This window comes from Corvus cornix, chromosome 5, assembly GCF_000738735.6.
Source record: "Corvus cornix cornix isolate S_Up_H32 chromosome 5, ASM73873v5, whole genome shotgun sequence".
NCBI classification, from domain to species: Eukaryota; Metazoa; Chordata; class Aves; order Passeriformes; family Corvidae; genus Corvus; species Corvus cornix.
The window spans coordinates 45,092,673-45,118,172 of NC_046335.1; the positions used below are offsets into that span (position 1 = coordinate 45,092,673).

General features: G+C 44.4%; 1 protein-coding gene across 4 annotated transcripts; it reads right to left on the reverse strand.

Moving 5' to 3' along the window:
* Window positions 1–476: 476 nt before the first annotated feature.
* C5H11orf24 (chromosome 5 C11orf24 homolog) lies at window positions 477–24,571 on the reverse strand. Of its 4 annotated transcripts, none has more exons than XM_010404712.3 (6): window positions 24,467–24,571; window positions 23,152–23,274; window positions 19,676–19,772; window positions 6,256–6,494; window positions 3,437–3,553; window positions 477–2,285 (listed from the first exon to the last, which is right to left on the reverse strand). In XM_010404712.3, the coding sequence occupies exons 4-6, from the start codon at window positions 6,410–6,412 to the stop codon at window positions 1,132–1,134; spliced, it is 1,428 nt and encodes a 475-aa protein (XP_010403014.1). In that variant the 5' UTR covers window positions 6,413–6,494; window positions 19,676–19,772; window positions 23,152–23,274; window positions 24,467–24,571; the 3' UTR covers window positions 477–1,131. The 4 variants fall into 4 exon arrangements, with proteins under 4 accessions (XP_010403014.1, XP_039409029.1, XP_010402936.1 ...); XM_039553095.1 differs by lacking the exon at window positions 24,467–24,571 and adding an exon at window positions 24,073–24,224; XM_010404634.3 differs by lacking the exon at window positions 24,467–24,571 and adding an exon at window positions 23,852–24,029.
* Window positions 24,572–25,500: the final 929 nt, after the last annotated feature.

The window sequence follows — 25,500 nt, forward strand, 5'->3', positions numbered from 1 at the left end:
AACACACCTCAATCCAGCACTTTGCTATTGGTATATATGTGTCATCCAAATAGGATGCATTAATCACTGAAGAATACTTGCCTAAAAATCAAGTGCTTTCTACTCATTCTCTCAGGTGCAGATCTTGGGAGGCAAGTTGCAACTGATGTGCAATTAAACCTTCCAAAATACTAACAACTCTGTGCTGGTCCTAAACGCAAAAGAAAAACCAAAACAGAGGCTGATGCTCTAAGCATGAAAGATAATAAGCAGTAAGTGGGTCTGCATACCTGGGAGACTGGCAGCATAATGGTCTTAAATTATAGAAGCAGTACTCTGGAAGATGATCAGTAACTTCTGTGACGTGTCCATGCTTTCAGCGAGGTTTTCAAAGCCCCCATACCTGTAATACTGAAGTGGAGCTAATTTACTTCAGCCCCAAAAGCCCATTTGCTTGCTTCTGAACTGGCAGGGACAGGAATGAAATGAGAAACACAAGAAGATCTGCCCTTCCAGGGCCCCATTTATTAACTGAATATAAAAATAAGATCATTTAAGTGCAGAGGCACAGTAATCCACTCCATGGTGAAGATACCTTGGGTTAGCAGTAAACAGAGTTTACAATACCTTGTAAACAGATCTCTTCATAAGCAAGAAGCATACTGAAATATGACACACACTGGATTAAAACTCCCCTGTTGCAACAGTACTCCACACTTCTCATCTGGCTATTTGGGAGCACTTCACAAAAGGTGACAGCATCCTTTGCTCTGTTTTCAGAGGAGCACATGTGAAACAAATGAAACACAGCCTGCACTGTAAACAGCTGAAAAGTGCTACAGCATTTTCAGAGGATGGCAACTTACACCTTGTTAGATTTGTTTTGCAATGAAATATAATGGCCAAAGCTACTGTGCATTATGAAAATGTTAAAAATGATTCTTTTTTTTTATGGTTTTACATACTGTTGCACAATTGAATAAAAAATTATTATTTTTTTCTTAATACAGTACATGGCATTTCTCCTCAATTGCACTAGAAGTAAATTTGGAAGCACTTTCAGTTTGTGTCATAGGCAGATAGAAAGGAAAAACAAGTCAGGCAGACCTTCAATCTCCCTTCCTCTCTTGCCTACTGTTTATCCCCACCTCTTCACATCTCTGAGTCCACATACATTCCATTGATCAGGTAATCCACTTGTGTGTAATCTTTCTTCTTGTAGCTTTCATAGGCCTGAATGAGGAAAAGAACTATAACAGTTATGAAAAAGAACGTACCAACTAAAAGCACTGCAAGAAGTGAACTTTTATCCACTAAGTACTGAGTCAGGGGCTCAGCAGCAATGAGAAGATACTCATTGTCTGTGTCCTGAGTTTCTGTGAGGCCCAAAGCTGTTGTTTTGGCTGCATCTGTTGGAGCCATGGTTGTTGAAAAGACATCAGATGTTGATTTCATCCCATATTCAGTCGTAGTTGCTACTGTAGAGGCTGTAGTTAAAACCACGGCACTTCTAGTAGAGCCCAGAGGAGAAGTTGATTCACTCAAGGATGCTGTGGCTGTATTTGCTTCTGGCTTTAGGTCTGGCAATGTGCTGGCATGCACTGGGTTTGCAGAGTGAGAACTCTCCATGGGGATGGGTGTCGTGGCACGCGTGGAAGCAGTGGAAGATGTTACTGCATCCTGCGGGATGGGGGTGGTCAGTGTTGTGGTCAGTGCCTTCAGGTCAGCTCCAGCAGAGGTGGGGCTGTCAGGGTGAGGAGCACTGGTGCTGGTGGTACCCAGGCTGGGCTGCTGTGCTTGGGTACCTGCTTCAGAAGTAACACTGAGGGGACCAGAAGTGGGGGACAATACTGAGACAGAGCTATTATGTCCTGAATTTTGGCTGGTGGTCACCATCTGGGTGACATGGCTGGAAGTGGGAGCAGAGATGTTACCATGAAAGGGAGAAGAGGTAGAGGCTGACTTGGCTTTAATAAAGGTATCAGAACCTCCAGAGGTGTTCGAGGCTCTGGCAGTTGTTTCGTAAGTGGTCATAGCAACAGAGAAAGATGCATTTGTAATGTTTGTTGTTATGGCAGGGGCAGTGGTGGTAGCATGGCTTGCAGTTGGTTTTGCGGTACTTGTTGGGACATTTTCCTCCTCAACCTGAGCCAAATGCCTCAAAAGAACCCTGTGAGTCTGAGCAGTTGAGGAAAACGTGTTTTCCACACTGTGTCGGTCAATCTGTGCATTCAGCACCCTCTCTGTTTTCTGTGGATGGCTCTGGTGCTGAAACAGGGCTGTTTCCCATTTGCTGCTGACAATTTCTTCCAAAAGACAAAACAAATGAGTTTTATAAGAATAAAAATCTCTCAAGCTCAAATCTAACTTCAACCCCCTAACATGCAAACCAGAACACATATTCTGCAGTACACACAGTACAAGTGGAATAAATCAGTCCTGAATTCAGCAAGAACATGAAAACACAAGACCCCCCTGCCTTTATTGCACATAATCCCTTTGAGGGTTTTTTGGTTTGTTTTTTTCTGCCACAGACCTCTAGTATTTGCCCAACTAGGGAGTTAATTTCACAAAAGGGGAGTAATGAAGTAGAGAGCTACAATGCAGAAGCACATTATCAACAGGAGCAGTCTTACAAATGTCAGTTCCTGAGAAGACTCATGCTTTCAAAGTTACACATCATCAACAAAGCCTTTGTGCTTAGATTCATAATTTTCACTTGTCAAAGCTGAGCAGAAATTTCTGCTTACACCTTCATACCTCAGGATAATTTCCTTCACAACTAGTGAGCTAGATCTATAGTGACATAAATCCCACCTGCTTATCTCAAGTCTGGTTGTTACATTACAGAGAAACCTTTGCCAATCCAAAAGAACCATGCACAAATTCTTTTTTTAAACTTGGGCACAGTGAACTCCTGAAACAAACTTGAGAAGATTGATTTCCCAATTATAAATAGGCTCCATTTTGTTATTGTGTCACTTTATTAAAACTGAGTACCCTGGCACTGGAAAGTCACCATGAGCAATTGCTGCTCTGATTAAAGAAGCAGTCTGTTGACTCTGGAACAAAATCCTGGCAATCTCAGAGAAAAACAATGCCAGGACATTTTCCTGTCTCTGAAAAAAAACGAATACATCTGTTATGCCTTTATTTTTGCTAGGACAGCGTGTGGCGTGCAAATGGTTTGAATGAATGATGTCTTCAACATGGAGACAAACTGTTACTCAGTAAGAGTTACAAAAGTGTTATTCAAAGACATCATGCACTCATGCAAGTGCCAGAGTCCCTAGGACAAAGTGAAAGTTATTCCAGCGAACTGTACCTACAGAATCACCCTGCAGGCATTTCACAACCCATCCTCCTCAGCCGAAAGCCTATCAAGGGTTAAACACAGGCATTTAAAGCAAAAGAGCCAGGATCCTGGATTTCCCAGAAGCCTGAAACATGGCTTTACCTGCAAGAAGATCTTTGATGTCTTGTTCTCCAGCATTCTGGCACACGCTCAGCTGGTGACAATGCAGGAGGAGGCAGTGATTCTGGTAGGGCATAGACCAATTACAGTGATGGCTCCCTGAAAACAGCAGAGAAAATGGATTGCTGCACACAGGATACCAAACCTGCTGCTTCGTGCCTCTAATTATAGAATTGAAAAAAAAAAAAACCCCGCAACCAAAAAGAAACCCAAACCACGCAATATCTAGAAGGTCTGGCCTTAAAGAATCCTGACTCAGCCTTAGTGAAAATAACCAAAGAAAGCCAATGAAACCAATATAGCCAATGCAGCCTACCCACCTGCTTGTCTTCGGGTACCAGCATCTCCTGACAACAGCAATTCACTCAAACAGGGACAAATAAAGTGCACTACAGTAAGGACCCATGTAAATTCATCTAGGTGTCTTAACGAGGAAAAAAAGAAGCAAGCCAAAACTGAGAAGACATCACTCATGGGAGACAGGTCCCATCTCAGTGCTAGGAATTGCACAGAAATTTACTTGCCATTCATTGAGCAATGATACCATTAGCCATGAGAGCCATCACAGAAATTGTCTTTTAGTATGTCAAATCCCAACACAAGCTAAATAAAGTCATCACAGGAAGAACTCTCTTTCCTTTAAGCTCCTTCAAGCATCCCTTTGAACTCACTCACTTCTTTCTGGACATGTCCACATACACAAAATCAAGCTTCCAGGGAAGGAATGAACCTCCTCCAACCAATGCTGAGGAAACATTTTAAACAGTGTATCCAGTTTTGGGGACCCTTGAATACGCGGGTGGTATTGAAATCCTGGAGTGAATCCAAGGGAGACTACTACGTGTCTGAAGGGCTGAAACAGATCATTCACAGGAAATCCCAACTCAACATCAAGGGAAAAAACTAGTTTCCACCACAAGGGCACTCAGACACTGGACTGGGGGCCAGAGAGGTGATGCTCTCTCTGTCAGGTCTTGAATAGACAGATCAAAGTTGGGTTTGGACCAGAGTACTTCAAAAGACCCCTTCCGGTGGCAGCTGCATTACTTCTCTAAGTAACTGATGTCGTGTCAGCAAAGGTGCAAACTACATCTACAGAAAAGTACCTTACCAGCTAGAAATAGTATTTTTCTGCTTCTCCAAGTAATGTAGCTATGAAGACATCTCCCTATGCAACCTTGGCCTGCAATTTCACACTATAATACCTTAAAAAATAACAACCACCGCTTCTTTATTGACAGTTACATATGTGTTACAATTCTGACATCTAAGCCTCAGGCCTTATGTCTGCAATGACTGAAAGCACAAAAAGATATACTGTTGGGAAAGATGGGAATGGGGAATGAAATCAGTAAAGCTGATCTTAAAACCTAAAGCTAATAATAAAAAAAGACTTTTCAGGTCCTTCCTCCCAGATGATCTCTCTGCACATGGCTATATATTTATGTCAAGAGTTTCTATCTTTTCCACCTCCCTTAACATCAGGTAGTGCAACAGACTGGCCATCAAGTAACAAACAGAGATGAAATTGCTTCAGTAGGTTTAGTACAGAATGTAAAACCTGGAAAAGTTTATGCTTTTGGGTTTAGTTTTGCGTGGTTTTCTGAAGATGGAATGGGTCATCTAATTCTAGAGGTTCAACCCCCTCTGCTCAAGAAAGCTAACACTCAACTGGACTTGTTTTGTACAAACATGTCAGGAGAGAACAAAGTGAAGGGCATAAAAAAAGTGGTTAAAGTCAGCAACAGCGGCAGCCATGCAGCCTAATCATGTTCCAGCCCTGATCGCAGACTAACTAAATTCTTTATGTTTCTCTTGTGGAAAAGGCAGCTGATGACACCTTTTCTACCCTTACTGAGATGCAAGAAGGCTAAGATGACATGTGCACAGTGTTTAGAGATTCTCAGGTGGGACAGACAAGCATGACATGCTACAGACCCTAAGTGTCAGCACAGTCAGTGTGAACATGTCAGCTTCTGGAGTTTACCACCTTGAAGTTTTCGCTGCTCTGGTGCCTGCAAGACAGGCTCACTCTTATTTTACCTCCTAAATAAAAAAATTTATAAAGGTACTTTTTTCCCCACTATGAAGAAATATGTCATGTTTAAACTAAAGGTTTGAAACCACTGGCCATTAAAACCAGCATCTTTATTATGTTCCTAACCATCTGAATGTCAGATATTCATCCACCTGAGTCAAGGTCTCATCTTCACCACAGCATCACCAACTTCTTGTAGGTGCTACAAGCTTTTTCATCTGGCTAGACAGGATTGGAACCTCCATAAGGACAACTCAGAGACTCTTCTAGAAGTTTTATGCTTTATAAAGACATCTCAGAGGTAGTGAGGAGGCTTTCATCTCAACAGATTTAACCCTGTGCTTGGTTGCAGGACAAAGTGGTTTCTTCTAAGGCAGAAAACACACACATTCCAGGGAGCAAAGATTACTCATTCTAATGCAGCTGTCTACAGCAGCACTGCTCACTTGCAAACATCTGGCAGCAGGGAATAATCATTCTTCAATTCAAGTGACCTAACACTGTTTGCACGCTATCAGTGCACACCAACAGCACATGCTGTCTCTTATGTAAGCTAGAAGAGCCCTGGGAAACAGTTGTCCTGCATTCAATTTAACCAAAGCTATCAGAAGTTACTTAGCACCACAGCACTGCACAGAGAAGCCATAACTGTAAATGCCTGTAAACAACTGGAATTAAAAAAGAAAGTCATCAAAGGAGCAGCAGAGACCTTCAGGGGACAGAAAAGGTAGCTGGAATTCCATCCAAGGGACAAGAACCTCACCTGAAGCACCTGGGCTCTGACAAGCCTGCCTGCATTGCTCTTCACTTGTAAGCCTGTTTATTTGCACTACATGGACTCCTCCCCCTTTCAGGACAGAAAACTGGTGTTCACATATACAGATGGATATCAGCAGGAAGAACACAATGGCAGTCCACATCTTCAGGGTTGGCCTCACAGGGAAGCTTCTCTTCCCAGAAGAAATTCTCTCTTATATCAACTTCAGATCCACTGCAATATACCTATTGAAAAGAAAAAGAACAATTTATATCCCAATGAGCAGGAATGGGGAAAAAAAAAAACTGTACAAAGCAGGCAAGCATCATTACACATCACAAGCAAGAGCTCAGAGGCAGGAGGAGTAAAGACCATTCCCAACTTCCCAGAGAGGCCCTTTCTTTGGAAAAGGTACTTCACTCTCCTTCCCTCAGGTCCCAATGGAGAACATCTTAAGTCAAAAGCCATGTGTACAAAGTCAATCTCAAAGCCCAGAAGCACGTGGCAGCACAGGTATGATGCCTTTGGACTCCTTCTGGGACCCCTAATATCGTTCCCAGGCTCAGCAGAAGGGTTTTCACCAGCTTGAGCACACTGATAATAAGGGGAACTATAGTCCTGGCCCTGCCTTTACACCGAGTCAGTCAAAACCAAGTAACCAAGGTTGATTTCTGCTTTGATTTTCCTGCTCATTACAAAAAGCTAAAAGAAACTTTGATTAAAAACAAGCAAAAACCACTATTTCAGGGCTTCCAAGACATTACACAGACACAGCTGTTAGTGAAGAAGATTCATACCCACAGTAAGCCTCCATTTTCCCACATAAAATGATAGATAATGTCTTTCCTTCCTTACTAATGCACACATGTGACTCTGACCCAATGGAGCAGGTCTCATCACTGAAGACACTGAAACAGCTCTCACTGACATCAGAGCAGATTAGTAGCTTCTATCTGGATTTACCCTCTTGGTTCTGAGGTTTTTAGAGCTTTGTATGAGCTTCCAAACAGTTCAGTCTGAACCAGACCTACTGTAAGCCTCTTCCCTAAGTAATTTTGAAGGGCAGCCCTCTTCCTCATCACTGAAGCAAGCCTTAGTCACCATCCTGAAGTTATGAAGAGAAATGTGACAGCCGTCAAAGAGTGTTGAGATTCAGCTTTGTGTGACATCTCCAAGATGGATGTGATAACTGCAAAGGCAGTTCACAACACAGAATGAGCAGCATGTGTGAATGGTATAAATACCACAGTGAAGAACATCTAGCAGTCCTCAGTAATGTGCATAAGACCCTGATTTAGCCATGCATGCAAGAAGTCTCAGCCTGAGCTCTTGACTCCAGTTTCAACCATGCTTGTGGAATTTAAGAATCTAAGAGCTGTTTCTCCTGCAAGAAAGCCCCAAATAATGTTTGTTAGCTTTGACTCAGATTGCAGCATTTTGATGCTTTGTACCATTAAATTTTTGTTTCCAATTTTTCCTTCTGCTATATCCTAAAGCCCCAAACAGGGCAATGGAGTTTTAGCTTCAAAAACATCCTATCTGAAAAAGGGTGATATATAAACAGCTACCCCAAGCTTCTCAGAGGACACACAATATAAAGGTCCACACTGTACTGTCAAAGAGCCAAAGATGGCAACAAAACCTGATACTAAAATGCAGTGCCTCAAATTCAGTCTTCCTAGTCAACCTTCAAGTTCCCTGAGGAACTCAGGGTCTCCTTCCTACCTATTTATTCTAGTAAAAAGAGTTATTTTACCTGTTAAAAATGGATGGAGCATCTTTTGCTCTCCCAGAGAGATAGGAAGCCTGAAATGACTGTAGGGCCCTTGCACTGCTGACCTCAGCTCATGCACCCCCTGCAGCTTTCTCCCTGGAGCAAGCGTGCCCAGCATCACGCTCATTTTGTGTGAGCAAGTTTCTCAGTGCAGCCAGAAGTTCAAGCCTGTGTCATCTCACCTGGCAGCTGGAAATATTTCTAAATCTGGCCTGACAACAGAAGTCTTGGCAGGGAAGGGCAGCTCAGCAGCCCCATCTAGTCCTATGTACCAGTGACTACGCCCAGTGTCCAGCCAGCACCAGCTCTGCCGGGGCCTCTCTCCCATTTCACACTGTGCATGCACAGCACAGACTGACTTTGCTCTTTCTTTATCACTTTGTCTTCTTCCAAGCAAACTTGAAAGAATCAGGACAGGAGAGGAGACGACCTGTGCTGTACCAGCACAGCCTTTGCAAGAGGCTACAACAGCACTGGCTGCTCAGGAAAGCAGCCCCACATTCCCCTCAGGGAATTGGCAATATTAATTTGTGTTGTTCAGCCAAGGCAACTTCCAATGCTTTTCCCACTGTCCCAAATTTCAAGGCACTTCTACAAATTTGTCTCAGCCTTTATCACACTCTTAACATCACTCTTCACATATGTTGTAGATAAAGCACTGAAAGCTGCAGTTGGTAAGACTGAGAGCAAGGCGGAAAGCAAGGGAAAACATTAAATACTCTGCCCACAAGAGACTTTCCTAGAGCAGACAGCAAGGACTTCCTTTAAACCCCACATCCTTCAACTTAAAGCAAGCAAATTGGGTTCCCTCAAAGACACTACAGGTACCTCACCTCAAAGCACTGTTTGGCAACCTGCATTCCCACCACATGGTGCCACAGTGCATTTTTTGTGAAGTTCACAGGTCAGAGGCAGAGATTCAGAAAGCATTACTTAACCCACAAAAGGAAAGGGGAAAAAACCATCATTAATGTATTTCACATTTTAAAGAGTGCAGCTTATGTCTGCTGTCCCTTTTCAAGGTCCAGGGTTTATAAGAAGCATTATTTTACAGCCTAAGAAGTGACCCTGAGAATGAATTACCCACGCAATAGTGTATGCATATACTGTTTTAAATAAACTAGTAAGGAATAACAGCAACGAATACAAACACTAAACATTTATTATAGAAGCTTTTTTCCTACCTTTAGTATCAATTTTGCAATTACAATAACCACTCTCTAAGAATCCTCCATTGCATTTTGAAATTGAGGATATAACAGCATTATAGCTAAAAAGAAATACTTTCATTATTATTATAGTTAAAATCTCAGTGTTTTAGGACAAATAAAATATTAATATTAACCTCAACCAGCGCAACAACTACATAAATTTGCAAGATCAAATGATCACACCAGTACCTAGAAGCTGTTGCATTAACATGCATCCCCTTTGCAAAGAGATGTTTTGTATCCCCAGCCACATCAACTCACTAGAAGTCCTTCCCATCACTGCTGACTCTGGTTCCACTTGACTGCAACAACTGCAGAAGAAAATAAAACCCCAGAAAATAACTCTCACCTCTTCCAAAGTGCCTGGCAGCCTTTCTGAATTAGGCCAGCACTGGTTTAGGGCGACATGCCAAGCTCATGCACAAGAGATTTGTCCCCCCCTTACCCTCTCACTAAACATGGTCTCCTCAGGCCCCAACTGACCATACATCCCCTAAGGCACTCAATACAAAATTACAATCTCAAAACACTTTTCAAGGTTCTTTGGCCAATTATGAAAATCCCTTTGCAGACTGCAGAGTGAGTGTGTGAAGCAGGCAAACACAATGCACAGACTACGAGTCTATGAGACAAGCAAACCGCTCCTTTCCAAGACCAGTGAGAGGATAACCAGTTGCAGTCATATCTTAATGCAGTACAGATGGGGCTTGGGATGCTGTATCAAATATCAGAAACTCCAGATAGAGGTGTGGTTTTTGGCCTCTCCTACCTTAGCCAATCCCATTTACCCAGAACAGGAGTTACAATTACTTGGAGATCACTTTTCCCAACTTAACAACTGCAGTTTGTAACCACAAGCAATAAGCTGCATTTCTGACTTCCTGCCACACTTCTAGCCCGTCCCACACGGCTCCATTTGTACTCAGAGACCCCTCTGACCACCCACCCCCCTCACCTACATCCCAGAACAGCACTAACTAAACCTTCTTCTCCAAACCATGTTGATTCCTGTCTGGACAACACAGTGGGAGAGATGAATTCTACTGTTCCCATCAGAAGTAATCTTGAGAAATTGGGGCAAAATTCACTCTTCAAGCACTACTGTCTCCACCTATAGAGCATCCCCAAGGAAATTCAAAGCCAAATCAAACCACAAAAGACAGCAACAAATAAAATCTGGGAAAAGACTACACTCTGAAAAATACAAAGTTCGCTTTTGTTATCTGTGGCTGTAACTCAGCAGGGAACAAGCATGCTGGCAAACCAGAATAACTTTGAGTCAACAACTGAATGACTGATGACTTTGCAATGTACACACATATCCAGAGGGCAATGCCTGCTGGGTTTCAGAAGAGTTCCTTGCTTCTTGCTGATCTCACAGTGCTTAAGCCAAGGAATTTATACAAATAAAAAATTTCATTATTTCAAAGAACAATGATTGGGATGATGTTGCAAGAGCAGAGAGAGGCCCTTGGAATATAAACCCCTTGCCTCTATGTCCCGCCGCATCAGCCTCAGTTGTTCCTGGTTAAGCAGCTGCAAGGTGCATGCAGTGACTGCACCAGGGTAAAAAGAAAGATACAGAACTAGACCAAAAAAGAGGAAATGTGGGTCTTAAGACATCACAGGTACAAAGAGTGCAAAGCAAATAATTTAGGACAGCACATGCTCCTTTGAGCTGTCATTGAAGAGCCAGTAGACACTGCCTCAAAATTCATACTCACAAGTGTGCGTGGACTAGGTATGAAATAAGGTCAGAGTTGCAAAGAAATGTTTTATCTTCAGTATAATAACAAAGCAGGGAAAACAAGGGTGGAATACCTTTTGCAGACAACAATGCTACTCTCCCATCAAACTGAGAAGGCATAAGGCCTGTTTCCCACTTGCATTTGCTGATAAACATTTGATGTGTTGTCAGCTCTCTAAACAAGTGCAACATTTCTCTCTTTAGAAAAAGAGAATTAAACCAGATTTTGCTAAGGCAAGACAAGCACATCTCATTTTGTAAATCGAGGCAAGAATACAGGAGACAGGGAATCTGCTCTGCAATTCTCAGATGCATTTTACTTCCCAAGCTTCTCTCCAAGACTGAAGACGCACATGTAGATCGGTTTGGAGACAGAAGGGGCAACACCAAGGCACATGAGGCTGGCCCAATGTTAGCTGAGTATGACCAGATGAAGTTATATGATTCTCTGAACAGCAGCTTTAGAGCCATTAATTCCTTTGGCTTCCCAAGAAAGTTCTGACAAGCTGCAAAGCTGCTTCTACAACATGTGAGATGCTATCAACAATGAAGAATGAACAGATTGTAAAGCAGAAAAGCACTACAGATTACAGAGGAGGAAATATATTATTAGGTCCCTGGTCTGGACACAGCTCCTTGATTCCCAAGATGTCCGCACAGTATGAAGCATTCCCACTGCCTCAGAAAACCAGGATACAATAATCAAAGGTCCATTTGTTGCCCCAGTACTGGGTCTCTGTGCACCTACCATTTCCACCACTAAGAAACTGCTCCTTGTAGTAAAATGACTGAGGTGAAACCTGCACAGTTCCATACTTTCAGAAGGAGTTTTGAAGGAAAATGCGCCTAGAAATCAAGAGTCTCATCTCATGGATACATCAGCCAGGCTGGAATATTGACCAACCAGCTGAATCTGATAAACACCTTGGGCTGACATGAGGGCAGCAGAGCACTAGAGGCTGATCTGCTGCAACAGTAGGATGCAAGTTACACATGCTCTGAAATGCAATTCAGAGAAAAAATACTGCCAGCTCAGATCCAGAAGTACATCACTTATATTCCTTCTCCTGCCACACAATTCTTCAGAGTGTAACACAGATGGCCACATGGCAGAGAAGAGCTGGCACATTGCTCCACATTAGCAGCACACTCCTCGCTGCAGCAGGCAGAACAGGGTATTGGATGGTCACAGGTTTGGTCTGCTGCTGCCTTTCCTGATGTTTCTGCCAGTACATGGCCACAAAAAAAGATTTTAAAAATTCCCACTTCTCACCCCACCCCACCAGCAATGAGGCTGGGGGTGCACACGAAGCCAGGCCAGTTGACCCCAAGGGATATTCCTTCCCATATGGCATTGTGCTCAGCATATAAAGCTGGGGGAAGAAGGAAGGAAGGGCAGGATGTTTGGAGTGATGGCCTCTGTCTGCCCAAGTCACCATTACATGTGACACAGCCCTGCTTTCTTGGGAATGGCTGAACACCTGCCTGCCCATGAGAAGTGCTGAAGGAATTCCTCGGTTTGCTCTCCTTAAACATGTGACTTTTGTTTTTCCTGCTAAACTCTATCTCAACCCAAAAGTTCTCTCACTTTATCTCTCCCATTCCACCAGGTGGGATTGAGTGAGCAGCTCTGCGGGGCTGAGTTGCCAGCTCGAGTTAAACCACAACAGGCACATTTAGCTGCAGTGGGGTTTATTGGTGGGTTTGGTTTTTTTGGGTTTTTTTTGGTTTTTTTTTTTTTTTTTTTGGTTAGTTTTGTTTCAAATATTACCAGCTTTACCCATCTCCATCTCTCTGTTCCTTGGTTTCTCTCTCAGGGCACAAGGCAGACATCTTATACAGTTGAGAACAGTCCACACTGTCACTGTTGAGGCTTCATGGCCACCACACTTTGCCTCTGAAGAAACAAATGTTAATGCCTAAAACTCCCAAACCAGCACCACCCATCCATCATCCTTTCTCACCCATATTAGTACCATGTGCTGCAGTTCTGATGCTGAGAAGTACTACTCAGCAAAACATTTTTCCTGTGAAAAATGATCATACAGCTATTTGATTTATGAAAATGTGCTTTGTTTTGAAATATCTGAAACAATCTAATTTCAATATACAGAAAAGCGAGCTGCCAAGGGCTAACTGCATAAAGCTGTGACTGAACAATAAATCTGTCAACAAAAATACCTCTAAGCAGTAAAAATGTGTACTATGGCTGAGATGCAACCTTCCCTAGTCTGGTCTGCACCCGAAGCAGATAGAACTTTTCAGACATGTTGTTGTCTCGTGGGAACTGGAGATCATATGCAGGGCATTTCACACCATGTGTTTCAAATTAACCAGATTTCAACAAGACCCTCAAAGGAACCATCCCAGTGGGCTCCCACAAGAACTCTGCAGCCCTTGAACTAACACAAAGCAAAGTTCATCAAGAAGGGTAAAAGGCCAACTCCTGATTTTGGTTTCTCTAAGTGCCTGTAGAAGCAGGTACTCTGCAGTACAGGTGCTTCATGCTTGCTGAGGGATGCCATTAGAAGCCAGAACCAGCACGTTCCACATGCACAGGAATAAACCGTGCCTGAGGTGCTTTTGAATTCAAAACTGACAAGTGTGGAGCTAACAGAGACTTAACAAGCAGCGACTTCAGCCTGAAGGTACAAATAACCAAGTGTTACTTCTGGAGCCAAGTGCCAGTGTGTTCAAGTCTGGTCACCCACCCACCTCCTGCCCTAAAGAATTTTACCACAGTCAGCAAATTCCTGGCAATTCAGATCAAGTTAAGTTTCACTGAAATGCTACCTTCCACTCCAGATATTTCTGAGAAATCATTATGCTCCTCTATAGGTTCATGTAGCTGAAATACTGATTTTAGGCCCATGGAAACACAGGACATATCTCTATCCGGAACACAAGGTTCTGCAACTTTGCTCAGGAATTAAGCCTGTGCGTGGTTTTCAGCAGGGTTACACACCACAGAAATGGCACCTTATGTTACAAAAGCATCAGGCAATACTGTGGGAGCTCAGAAACTCAGAAAAAGTTCAGAGAGCCTGGAAACAGCCAAAACACAATCCCAGTGCAAAGACTGAAAGGGAACGTCTGCTCAGCCCTAAAACAACTGGAAAAGAGGAAAACATTTTTGGCTATTTCTCCTTTCTTCAAGGAAGCAAGATCTTTGTGCATATCCTGAAATAGGAAGAATAAACACAAATTTTTTAAAAAATTCCAAAGATATGTTCCTCCACCTCCAGTTATCCTCACAAACAACATGAAAGCTCCTAGGTTATAAGAGGTTTCCTCTATTTAAGCAAATGACTCAGGTTAAAAAACAAAGGTAGTTTCATATGGAAGATCTCCCAGGTGAGATGCAGCAAAAATACACTCCAGCTTATCTCAATGCAATATGGCACTGGGGAGGTTTCCACCATATATATGTTAGCACGAAGAAGAGATTCTTCCTAAAGTCTCCAAGCCAGGAATACATTTATAGCAATACCAAATAAAGTTTGTTGGCACATGCCTCCCTGCTTTGTGATTTTGACAGCTTGAAAGGTGTGGAAATCACAGGGCAGGGTGGGTGGGAAATCTTAGCCAAATCTATTTTTATCCAAAGAAAGAAAGAATCAAATGCAGTAGCAGCTCTCCTCATCCTTGCTGGTCTTCCCTGTGGCAGGTTCCTCACAGCCAGCAAGTCTTCAGGTCATGCACCAACCTGAATTTAAACCCATCCATTATCAGAACCTCAAGGAAAAACATCCTTCCCTCTCCTTACTCCCATGGATGTCCAGGGCTGCCAAGGCAGCATCTGCAGAAGTGCTTCAGCCCAGCTCTTGGGTCTCATCTCCTACACACCAACAGGGCAGCAGCTGTGCTCTCCTACCTCATTCTAGGTTCCCTCTTTTCCATTTCAGAGGAACTCATTACAGTTTTGAGTCTTGATACTCAAAAAATGATTATTAAATCAAAGTAAAATAAGCTTGGTTTGAGCTCCTCAAAGCTCTCCCAGTAGCAAAGAGCCCCTCATTCATGGAAGAGGGACTGCACAGGCAGCAGCAGGTTCTTCTGAACCTTTCTGAGCTTGATACAGAAGGTCTGTCTATCTGTCTGTCTGCTGCTGATGTGGCTAACAAGAACTCCAAAGCTATTTCAGAGGATCACCTGAATGTCATGGGCATCTACAGAAAGTCAGCAGAGCACCTGTAATCTCTCACCAAGAGAGATTACAACTACCACAAACATCAGTTTAACTTGTACCAAAGACACGAATGTGAAAAGCGTTCTGTATTTGACTGGACAGATGGGGTCACAAACACAGATCTTTTCGGAAGCCGTCTCAGATGCCTCCATGTTTATCTCACTCTTTAATTTTTGCTCAGCAGTACAGCAACAAACATAGAAAAAACTCCAAAGTTGAAACCTCTCTCTCAAATTGTGACACCTGAACTTGTAACGAAACCAAGAGGTTATTCTTACTCCTCCAGAAGCTGTGACCTAAAAGCACAAAGACTGAACCTATTAGAAACTTCTGGCTACTGATTTTATGCCAAAGATGCTCCGATCCTGTAATGAGGGGAACAGTGAACTAGAAAAGCCAAACTACCAACAAGATCAATCCACCCTCATTCAAAGAGGAGCTCACCATACACTAATTATCCACGTCTCTGCCTGGGAAAGGTTGTCCAAGCTCAAACAACAAAAATAGGGGAAAGGACAAGCATGTGAAAAACCACACCACAAACAGTAACTCTTACTGCTTGCTTTTGACTAGTGTTCCGAAGACTTCAGCTCCAGTGTACTCCAGTACAAACCTGTCCAGTATCATCAGATAGCAGAACACTGCAACAGGTCAGGAAACAACAGGTGGAACAGACTGTGACTGAATGAAATCAGATACAAAACAAGAGACGTGCCAAGAACTAAATAATTCACACTTGAATTAAAATGCACTTCTGCCTATCAAACAACAGCTTTTGTTTCAAATTGTTTGCTGCTAGTGACTCTGCAAGACTGGAATGAGAAATGGCTAGAAATGTAGAAGAGTGAGAACCCAGGCAGCCAGCACTGAGGTACAACACTTCTTCAGCCTCATCCCTTAAACAAACTTTAGGATCCTCAGAACTAGACACCAGACTAACAAATCCAACCTGAAGGCTGAAGAGTCCCATCAGCTGGTTGTAGTGACCTCAAACCCTGCCCTCTCAGCTGCTCTTGCTCCTGTTCAACTGTACCGAAGCAGAGGGCTTAAATCCCACCAGTAAACTGCCTCAGAACACAAGGTAAAGCGGCACCAGTGCTGCTTTCCTCAAAAGCTGCAGTTGGCAGTAAACCAAGAACTGCCCCATAAGCAGCAGAGTTGTCCCCACAGAATGACAGGAATCTCAGAGTGACACACCGCATGTTTGGCATCACAACTGTCAACTACTGAGAAGTGTGTTTGCTTCTTAAAATCATCCAGAAATCTGAAAGTTTCCAAAAGAGATCAGAGAAAACTCCAGTTTAAGTTTAAGTGATAGCAATGGGTCAGAGGACCAAAAGTCTTCTCTTCAGGTTCCCTCTCTATTTTGGGCAGTTTAGAACCAGGATCTTCTCAGGATGTGATGGAGAAGGGCACTTTCACTTCAGTTGCCTGGAATTGTATCATGAGGTAAATCTGGCCAAGCAGACAGTGGAGCAGAAAAATTGTACTGCAGTGAGGATCATGTGCTGAGTTTTTGGGGTTAGTTTTGGGTTTATTTGTTTGCCTTTTTTTCCTGACAGCCATCTGAAGAGGATCTTGCTTAGCAAACCCTCTAGCACCTATAGGCCAAGAAAGAAAACTCTCTACCTATGTGGATGCACATTAACACCTACGAAATCAAACAATCTCTAACCATTTAAACTGCATGCCCACCATTTCAGTCTTTGCTTTTTAAAGCACTTCCCTCCAGCAGTAACATTACTGGAGACGAGAGAAAAATACTGAAATAAATTTGTCCATGTATTTTATTACAAATTCTCTTCTTACTCCCCATATCTTTTATGAAGATGAACCTCTGTATGAAATACTGCATCACAGCCCTATGTTCACTGGATGGCATTCACTGCATCTTGCTCAGAAGCAACTTTAAATGTGAATGCCTGAGTCAGCTGTGTATCATAATTTTGGAGCAAGTATTTTAACTCCAGAAGGGACCTCTGCAGGTGTTATCTTACTGATTTACTGCAAACAAATTTGTCCCAAGACATGCAATAACTTAAGAGCTCATTCAGTAGAGGGGTTTGTTTTCAGTCAGCTCCCAGGGGACAGGTTGCCTACTCCATAGTTTGCATTACATCTGTTTCCACTTTCAGAGGGGTCAAAGACCAAGTGCAGAACATACCACCCAGAAAGAACTGCTTACTAATATTGCCAAAACCTGCAGAAAAAATAAAAAGGTAACCAAAACCCCCCAACTCACCAGAATTTTCTGTTTATATTTTATTTATAGGCTCTTTCAGATATTCCTTAAGAGGATGGATCATCAGCACTGGAAACCCACTTCTGCTACAGCTGTTAATTCACTAATATATTTCACTGCATCAACATATATCCAGCTTCTATACCTTACAAGATTTTCAAACTCTAGAAATTCTTGCTCCCTTTGCAATGGACAGAAAAGCAACAAACAGGAATCTATGAATACATGGGATTCAGTCAAAAGGTATTTGCTAAATAGCAAACAAACACAACTCCTGCTTTTACTTCCCAAGTCAGCTGGTAACAAAGGCATTTGCATCAGCTCAGTCCAGGCCACATGCTTCTCAAACTCAAGCAAGTGTCCCTGAAGAATGCTATCAGCTGTTTCCACATCAGCATATCTGTCTGAGGCAGTAATTCTTCAAACACACAAAGCCCGTATTTAACTTTACAGGTGAGAATAAATCTAACAGAACCTGTGGAACCCAGGACCTGCATAAAACTGAGTCATGTAGCCACTGCCAGGCTCATGACATTGCGTTCCCTTGCTGGCTTCACCACCCAAAATGTGCCCATTGGAGTCAGGTATACCCCAGACATTGTCAGTGACGCATTTCAGCCACAGCACATACCTACTCCAGCCACCTCAGAGATGGCCATTACAGCCAGAACACATGGGTCCTGCCTCTTCCACAATGCAAATATAAACTGCTGGCAATCACTTTAAAAAACATCATCATAGATGAAGATATAATTTATGTCTTAGCAATGCATGCCTGCAATCCAGAAAGCCCGGGCTGCATCAAAAGCAGCATGGACAGCAGGTCAAGGGAGTGAATTCTGCCACTCTGCTCTGGTGAGACCCCATCTGGAGAGGTGCGTCCAGCACCTCTCCTATGACAACAGGCTGAGACAGTCAGGGTTGTTCAGCCTGGAGAAGACTCAGGGGAGACCTCACTGTGGTCTTTCAGTACTTAAAGGGGGCATATAAAAAAGAGGGAGAGTGACAGGGAAGACAGTGACAGGACAAGGAGAGATTTAGATTAGATGCTAGGAATAAGTTCTTCACTGTGAGGGCGGTGAGGCACTGGCACAGGTTGCTCAGAGAAGGTGTAGATACCCCTTCCCTGAAATTGTTCAAGGTCAGGTTGGAAGGAGCCCTGAGCAACCTGATCATCTCTGCCCATGGCAGGGGGGTTTGGAACCAGATGATATTTAAGGTACCTTCCAAGCCTAACCCTTTTATGATGGGAATAAATGCTCTTGGCTTGCACATGGAGAATTTCAAGATATCACTGGGCATCTCTCACCTGTCAGAATTCCCCATCCTTAACCCCCTTAATAAGCCAATCTCTGTTTATCTTATGGAAAAAAAACCCAGAAAGCTTTTTTTCCCATTATGTTCTCCTTTTTTAATTAGAGGAGTTTAAATCTAGATGCTACTGCCAGCAACACAACACACTGAGGATGTAAAGTTTCCTCAAAAGGATTGATGGTAGAGAGGAGTTTTGCTGACACAAACACCAGCCCAACCTTTGCAGCATGGGTTAGTCCACAGCACAACAGGGCATCAGTTCAAAAGGGCAGAGCAGAGGCAAGGTAGACCAACCCTCCCTTATCTCACAGGATGGGAAAAGGGGTGTGAAAAGACTGAGTCATTTGTGTATAGCTATAGGAGGAACTGGTCAGAGCTGGAACTGAAAATGAAAATCAAGTCTCTTGAAATCCAGCTCAGTACACAGCTACAAGACAGACAGCTTCTCCTATGAAAGCATATAGTAGTCAGTGTGTCATTAGGAGCATCTCAGGAACATCCAGAAATACCTGCTGTAGGATTTCTCTTTTTAGATGGAAAGAGGGAAGAGGAGTGTTCCCATAACATAAATCACATACAAATCAAATTCCTGTATCAATACTGATATTCAGGGCATGATGTACATCAAGAAACGTGGAGTAGTAAAGAGGTAGCACAAATGCATGAAGCAGCCTCCTCTCCAGTTAATGGTTTGCTTAATCTTAGACAGACCCCAAATACTTCCCTTCAACCAGTTTGCATTCAGATCACTTCTACCTTTATTTCCTGTTCTTCAGTTTCTTCCTGGTTCATGAACAGGGATTAATTTTGCCCACACCCATCTGCACATGTTCAGTTCCTGCTGACTTCTACAGAGTTTCTCTCTACTAATTGACTTATTTTACAGCAGTTGCAAATCTATCCAGAGAGACCAAAAGCAAAAACAATGATTTTGAGTGTAGAAACTTACCATGCAAACACTTGCAACTGTTTTCTTGCTGTCAGGAATTATTGCGCCTTTAGGGAAAGCAAAAGCCAATAAAAGCCCGGATACAGTAGGACTACAGCTGAAAGCATAGGGAAAAAAATGTGTAAAATGTTATTGTATGCAACCAGAGAGACATTTCTGTGAGACTGGCAAAGCATTTTCACAAAGAGGTGGAAGAGTGAAAAGGTTTATCCTGCTTTTTATACAGAGAAGTCAAAAAAAAAAAAAAAGAGAAGAAGACTCAGCAAAAGAACATGCTTAATCCTATTAAAATTAATGAGATTTCATCCTGGTCTCCACACACTAGTTGTAGTAGGAGTTTAACTTAAGTGGATTTAAAACCAGATTTAGTTAAAGTGCTGCAAAGTCTCCCCAATCCAAACAAATATAAATCCAACACAAACATACATGTAAAATTCAAGACAAATTTTATCAGCCACTCTGCTTCACCCCTTTTTTTTTTTCTTTTTTTTTAAATAAATCTGAAACTGGGACACATGAGAAATACATGCTGACATGTTTTGCTGGACTATTGCATAAGTAGCTCTCTGGGCTTGGCACCAAGTCAGAGTCAGGTGGAGCCAGGGAAGGCAATCCCAATGCCCTCCTGGGCAGTCATTGTTAGCAGAAGCAGTGAAGGGGACTTGCTGAATTTTTCAATAAGTTAATAAAAAGGCTCTTGTACACAGACCACCTCTCCTTCCCTCTCTGTGTACTTAGGGAATAACAGAGGTAGCTATGGGGGCTTGTACACCCCACAACCATATTTGCAGAACACAACTTAATTGTCCTTTAGGGGACACAGCCCAACTGAGACTCCCATAGCAAAGGTGCCAGGAGCTGTGGTGATGTACAGAGACAATCCAGGAGCACCCCTGCAACCCGCACTGCCAGCACAGGCTGAACTTCCTGCTCGGATGGGGGACCAGCTGGTCCCTCAAGCAGGTGCAAGATGCACAAACAGACTGTGGGTCCTGCCACCCTGGGGGACAGTCCAGCTGGCTGCAAATAAACAAGTACCCATATCCCTGGCTCTGTGCCCACTATTCCTTTCTTCACAGCACATTGTCCTGCAAGAAAACAACCAACCAAACAAGCACCCAGTGTGCTTTCCAAATGGTTGACAAGTTATCATGTGAAACAGGAGGAAAGGACATCATGGAGAACCCAGACCCACACACTCATTCCAGAGACCTCACACTCTGCAAAGGATGTTTAAAGACCAGCCTTCCCACCACGGCAATGCCGCCACTGGGGACAGGGTTTCAGTCCCATCCTGATGGCACTGCACAACACCACCTTGGTGCCAGTGCAGCAGGACACCCACCTGTCAGCACCAGATCTGAGCCTTGAGGAGGCCATGCCCAGAACAACAAAGAGAAATAAAGCCAGCAGAGGAAATAGAAGACTGTCAGATGTTTTGGCACCTATGGTGATGGACACTCAAAACTGCCATGAGGAAACCTCATTCCAGTGAAATCACAGTAACAGCAAAGCAGAGCCCTCAGCTAAACCCTACAGAACTACAGCAATGAGCAATCCAGACAGCAAAACAGCAAGCAGCCAAGTGCTACTTTACACACCAGCAAGACAATCATGTGGTTCCACTGAGCATTAGAGTCCACTTCTACAGATCTTGCTACTTACTTGCATCGGATAAGTTGTTCACAGGAACATGCAGAAATGTCCATGCAGACATTCCTTCAAGAAGGGGGTCTCCATACCATGGCAGAGATAAGCTGTCCTTTCCCAAATTAATTGCTGCACCATAAGCACCCTGGGCACCTTACCTGCAAGTTGACTCTCTTGGATTGCAAGCAGCCAAAAGCTGGAGGAGCTGTGAACCCAAAATGCACAACCTCCCTGCACTTATTTTCAGCACTGTCACTGTCCCTGCAGTGCCAGAAGCATCCTTAGACCCCAGCTGCCAACTCACAACTCCTCCCAGTCTAAGCTACAGGAAGGGAAACAGAAATGATTGGAGGACTGAACACATCACATGCTTGCTACCATCAAGCAAGAAAAAGTTCAATGGCAGTTTATTTCACAGGACTTCTTGGCTTTGCTATCAACAAAGTCAACAGCCCTCGGGGAGCCCTTTCCACACCCAGACAGGCTGGGTATCACTGATATGTGGGGTATGACAAAGGATTACACCTGCAGAACAGGCTGGAAGCTGGGAAGGGAACCAACCTTGCTGAGCCAGAGCACACAGCGTCAGATGGCATCCAGCAACAGCACACAAGGCAGGGATATTGCCCTCCCAGTCCTTTTAAGGGCCAGAGGAAAAAAGAAGTCACAAAGACCGTCTTGTCTGGCTGCTGTTTCAGCACAACCCATGGAGTTTCATCCAACAATTACTGTGTTGGACAGGGGTGGGAAGGGTATCTCATGTACCTCACAAACGAACTTTGAACCAGCTGAGTACATAGGTAGAGAATACCTCCTTCAGAAAAGCATCCCATCCCAATTGAAACATCTAAAAGGACAAATAGCCAGCTGGTGTGGATTGTCATTGCCCTGCAAGGGAGTTCTACCAAGGCACAGCAGCTAAGGAACTACCTGCAAGTCCTGATGAAGTGATTGCCTTTTCCTCCAGCTTTCCCGTGCACAAACATCTCCATTCCTTCATGTCCCTGCAACATTTTCCCTTGAAAATTTAGCCAGTAACATACAAGCGAAAAGTCTGCTAGTACATTTCCTGTAATCCAGGATATGCATCCAGACATTTTAAATACACCACCAGGTCTTCAGCATTGAAGTTTTTCATCACCAAAGCTTGACATTTTGCTTGCAAATTACTCCCATAGCCTTCGAAAAGCCTGTGCCAGGACAGTTCCCTTAGAAGGCAGAGGCTTCAGGTTGTATGGGTGTGCCAATAAGAATTTCAAAAACAGATAAACAGATGCAAAGTCTGTTTTCTAGCAGGTGGGTTTACAAATCCAGCAGGGAATTTGTAATTAAAACAAAAAATAAAGATGTCCTCACCGACATGTTAAGAGGCATGCAGCCTGGAATTTCTCCCAAAAAAGTGCTAAAACAATACATGTGTGTATGCCTGAATTATGTATACATAAAAGCCAGAACCAAGCAGCAGACATGCACAGCACACACACAAATCCACTACAGACATGAAAGCTAATAAAAATGGATGGATTCCTTCTAAAGTATCCATTGCCACATAATGGACTGCATTAACATACATAATAGTGGTTGATTATGGTAGATAGATTCGATTAATATAAAAATACATGCACTTTTGAGACAGAAACACTGCATCAACCTGCATCCTATAGCATAGTTTTCAAAGTTACTGTTCAGTCACAAACCCTCTGAGGACTAAAGGGCACCAAATGTTCACTATCAGCAAGTTTAAATTGTTCATCAAAACTGCATTGCAATCCATCTTAAGATGGGGAGGATTTATTGTCCTTCCAGTAAGCAGTCAGATAACTCACTTTATCAGGAAACAGCAGCGGTGTTGCATGACCAAGTCTGGCAGGGATTCAGTCAACAAACATGTAGGACATCAAGGCACATTACTCAACACGATCCTGCGACAGGAGTTTTCTTTGCCAATCCTAGAAAACAAAGTTTGGGGACAGAGGGGAAAGTTAAAGGATTTGCTGAATCCACCAGAAGAAGATTCACTGCAATAGGATATCCCCACAGAATGCCATATTTGAGAGCTGTCAAAGAACAGTGTTTATTCTTCCTGCCATTTCCTGAACTCCAGCTGACACCTTGCTAACATTGCCCAGGGTACAGTTAAACCTTCTGAAAACCTTTACTTAAGGTAGGATAAATTGAAAAAGATTTCAGTGCGATACCACAGGACGCCACTGCTAACCGTAACCTTAATTGCACACACTCAACATTATTTATTCGGACACACGATATATTTACATATCGGTGATGCCGTGCCTAAGGGTGGCGACTCCTACAGACACCGGATCTTTGAGGTGGTCCATAGGGCCTAAAAATGTTACACTCCGGCTGTGAGTTACTTGCTGAGTCAATCACCTCTTCCCCGCAATGAAACCCAGTTCTCCTCGCTCCCTCCTCCCCACTACCAAAACCATCTACAAGCGTTCACAGACTGCAGGGGAACAGAGCCACCGCTCCCTCCGCTGCTACGGGGAGAGGGCTGCAACTTACTGCAGAATTTATTCGCAACTCGTGCCACATATGTGCTCAACTTCTGGGGCAGTTCACGGGAACGGCTGCCGAGCCGCCGCTCTCCCCTCGCGGGCCGCGGCTCCTCGTCCGCCGAACCCGCGCGGGCTCCGCGCCCCCGGAGACCCCGGCACGGCCACCGCGTCCCTCCCGCCCGCGCTCCCTCAGGCCCAGGACGAGTCACCGCCCGCCCGCAAACTCACGACGTGGCGGAGCCCGGCGGAGGACGCGGCCCCGGGGCGGGAGAGGCGCTCGGCCGGCGCTGGCGCGGCCCCCGCGGGCAGGGAAAGGCAGGGAAGAGCCCAGCGAAGGGAAGGGAAGAAAGCCAGAGCCCCGCGGCCCCGCCACATGCCGCGGCCAGGCCCCGCCCCGCCCGCGCCCCCTCCACGCCCCATTGGCCCCGCCCGCCCGCGGCCCGCCCCCGCCCGCACCGGCCCCGCCCCCGCCCCCGCCCCGCCCCTCGGCGGTCGCCCCGGAAAGGCCCCGGGAAGGCCCCGGGAAGGCCCCGGAAGGCGCCGGGGGCAGAGGGCGGGCGCTGCCCGCGGAAGTGACGGGGACCGCGGCTCCCGGGGCGCGGGAGTGGTGTGTGCGAGTTACCCGCCGCTTAACATTGGTGGGGTGTCTTTGGAGTTCTGTCTAGGGCACAGCAGCGAGAAGCTGTGCTCACGCGAGGCAGTTTTCCTTCTCCTCCCGGGTTTTCCGCGCTGTGAACTCCGGCGTCTCCGCCTGCGGGTTGTGGCACAGCAGCAGGAGCGGCTTTGCAAAGCTCCCGTTGATGCCGGCCCGTTTTGCGCGTGTTTCCAGCGCCGGGCTGGACGCGGCTCTGAGCAGCCTGGTCTGTGGGAGGTGTCCCTGCCCATGGCAGGGGCCTGGAACTGCGTGAGCTTTAAAGCCCCTTCCAACCCAAACCATTCTATGGTACATAATCACTTTCCAGCAGGAAAAAAAATAGGAAAATGTATTGGCTAACAGCGTCTTGCTATCCTGGACTGTGGGAAACACACATTCCACCATAATCCAGACATAACTCTTCTCATATAACCCCTCCATTGTGTAAGTCTCTGCTTTACTGGACATGCCAGTCCACTAGCCACAGTATTGTTTAAACAGAGAATGCTGCTGAAGTAAATTCTAAATCAAAGACCAGAAATCAGCTCTTTGACAATTGTTTTGCTGTTTCTAGTGCTGCTGTCTATGGCAAAAGTTTGCACAGCAGCAACCCCCAGCCGCTTGGGGCAAACCCTACCAGCAACGGAGCTTTGAATCTTTTATGTACCATGTATTGCTCTTGTATGTACAGACACATACATGATATAAATATCTGAGCTGCACTCTGAAGCATGGAGCTGGTTCCATGAAATGGCATCAGGTGCAGGACTTCCAAGAAACCATACGTGCCCATTTCTGAGCAAGCACACTTGTCTCCTGAATTCAGCTCCTTTGGGTTATTTCCAGATCGCCCAAAGAAGAGAGACATTAGACACTGGAAGAAATTCTTTACTATGAGGGTGGTGAGGCACTGAATCAGTTCTCCCAGAGAAGCTGTGGATATCTCATCCCTGGAAGTGTTCAAGGCCAGGCTGGATGGAGCCCTGAGCAGCCTGGTCTAGTGGAAGGTGTCCATGTCCATG

Bases quoted from the DNA above. Each gene is read 5' to 3' on its own strand.
- C5H11orf24 (XM_010404712.3), bottom strand. From the start codon at position 6,412: ATGTGGACTGCCATTGTGTTCTTCCTGCTGATATCCATCTGTATATGT. The intron at 3,554-6,255 runs GTGAGGTTCTTG...TGCTGTTTTCAG, and splicing joins TCAGAGCCCAGGTGCTTCAG to GGAGCCATCACTGTAATTGG. The intron at 2,286-3,436 runs GTAAAGCCATGT...GTCTTTTGGAAG, and splicing joins CATCAAAGATCTTCTTGCAG to AAATTGTCAGCAGCAAATGG.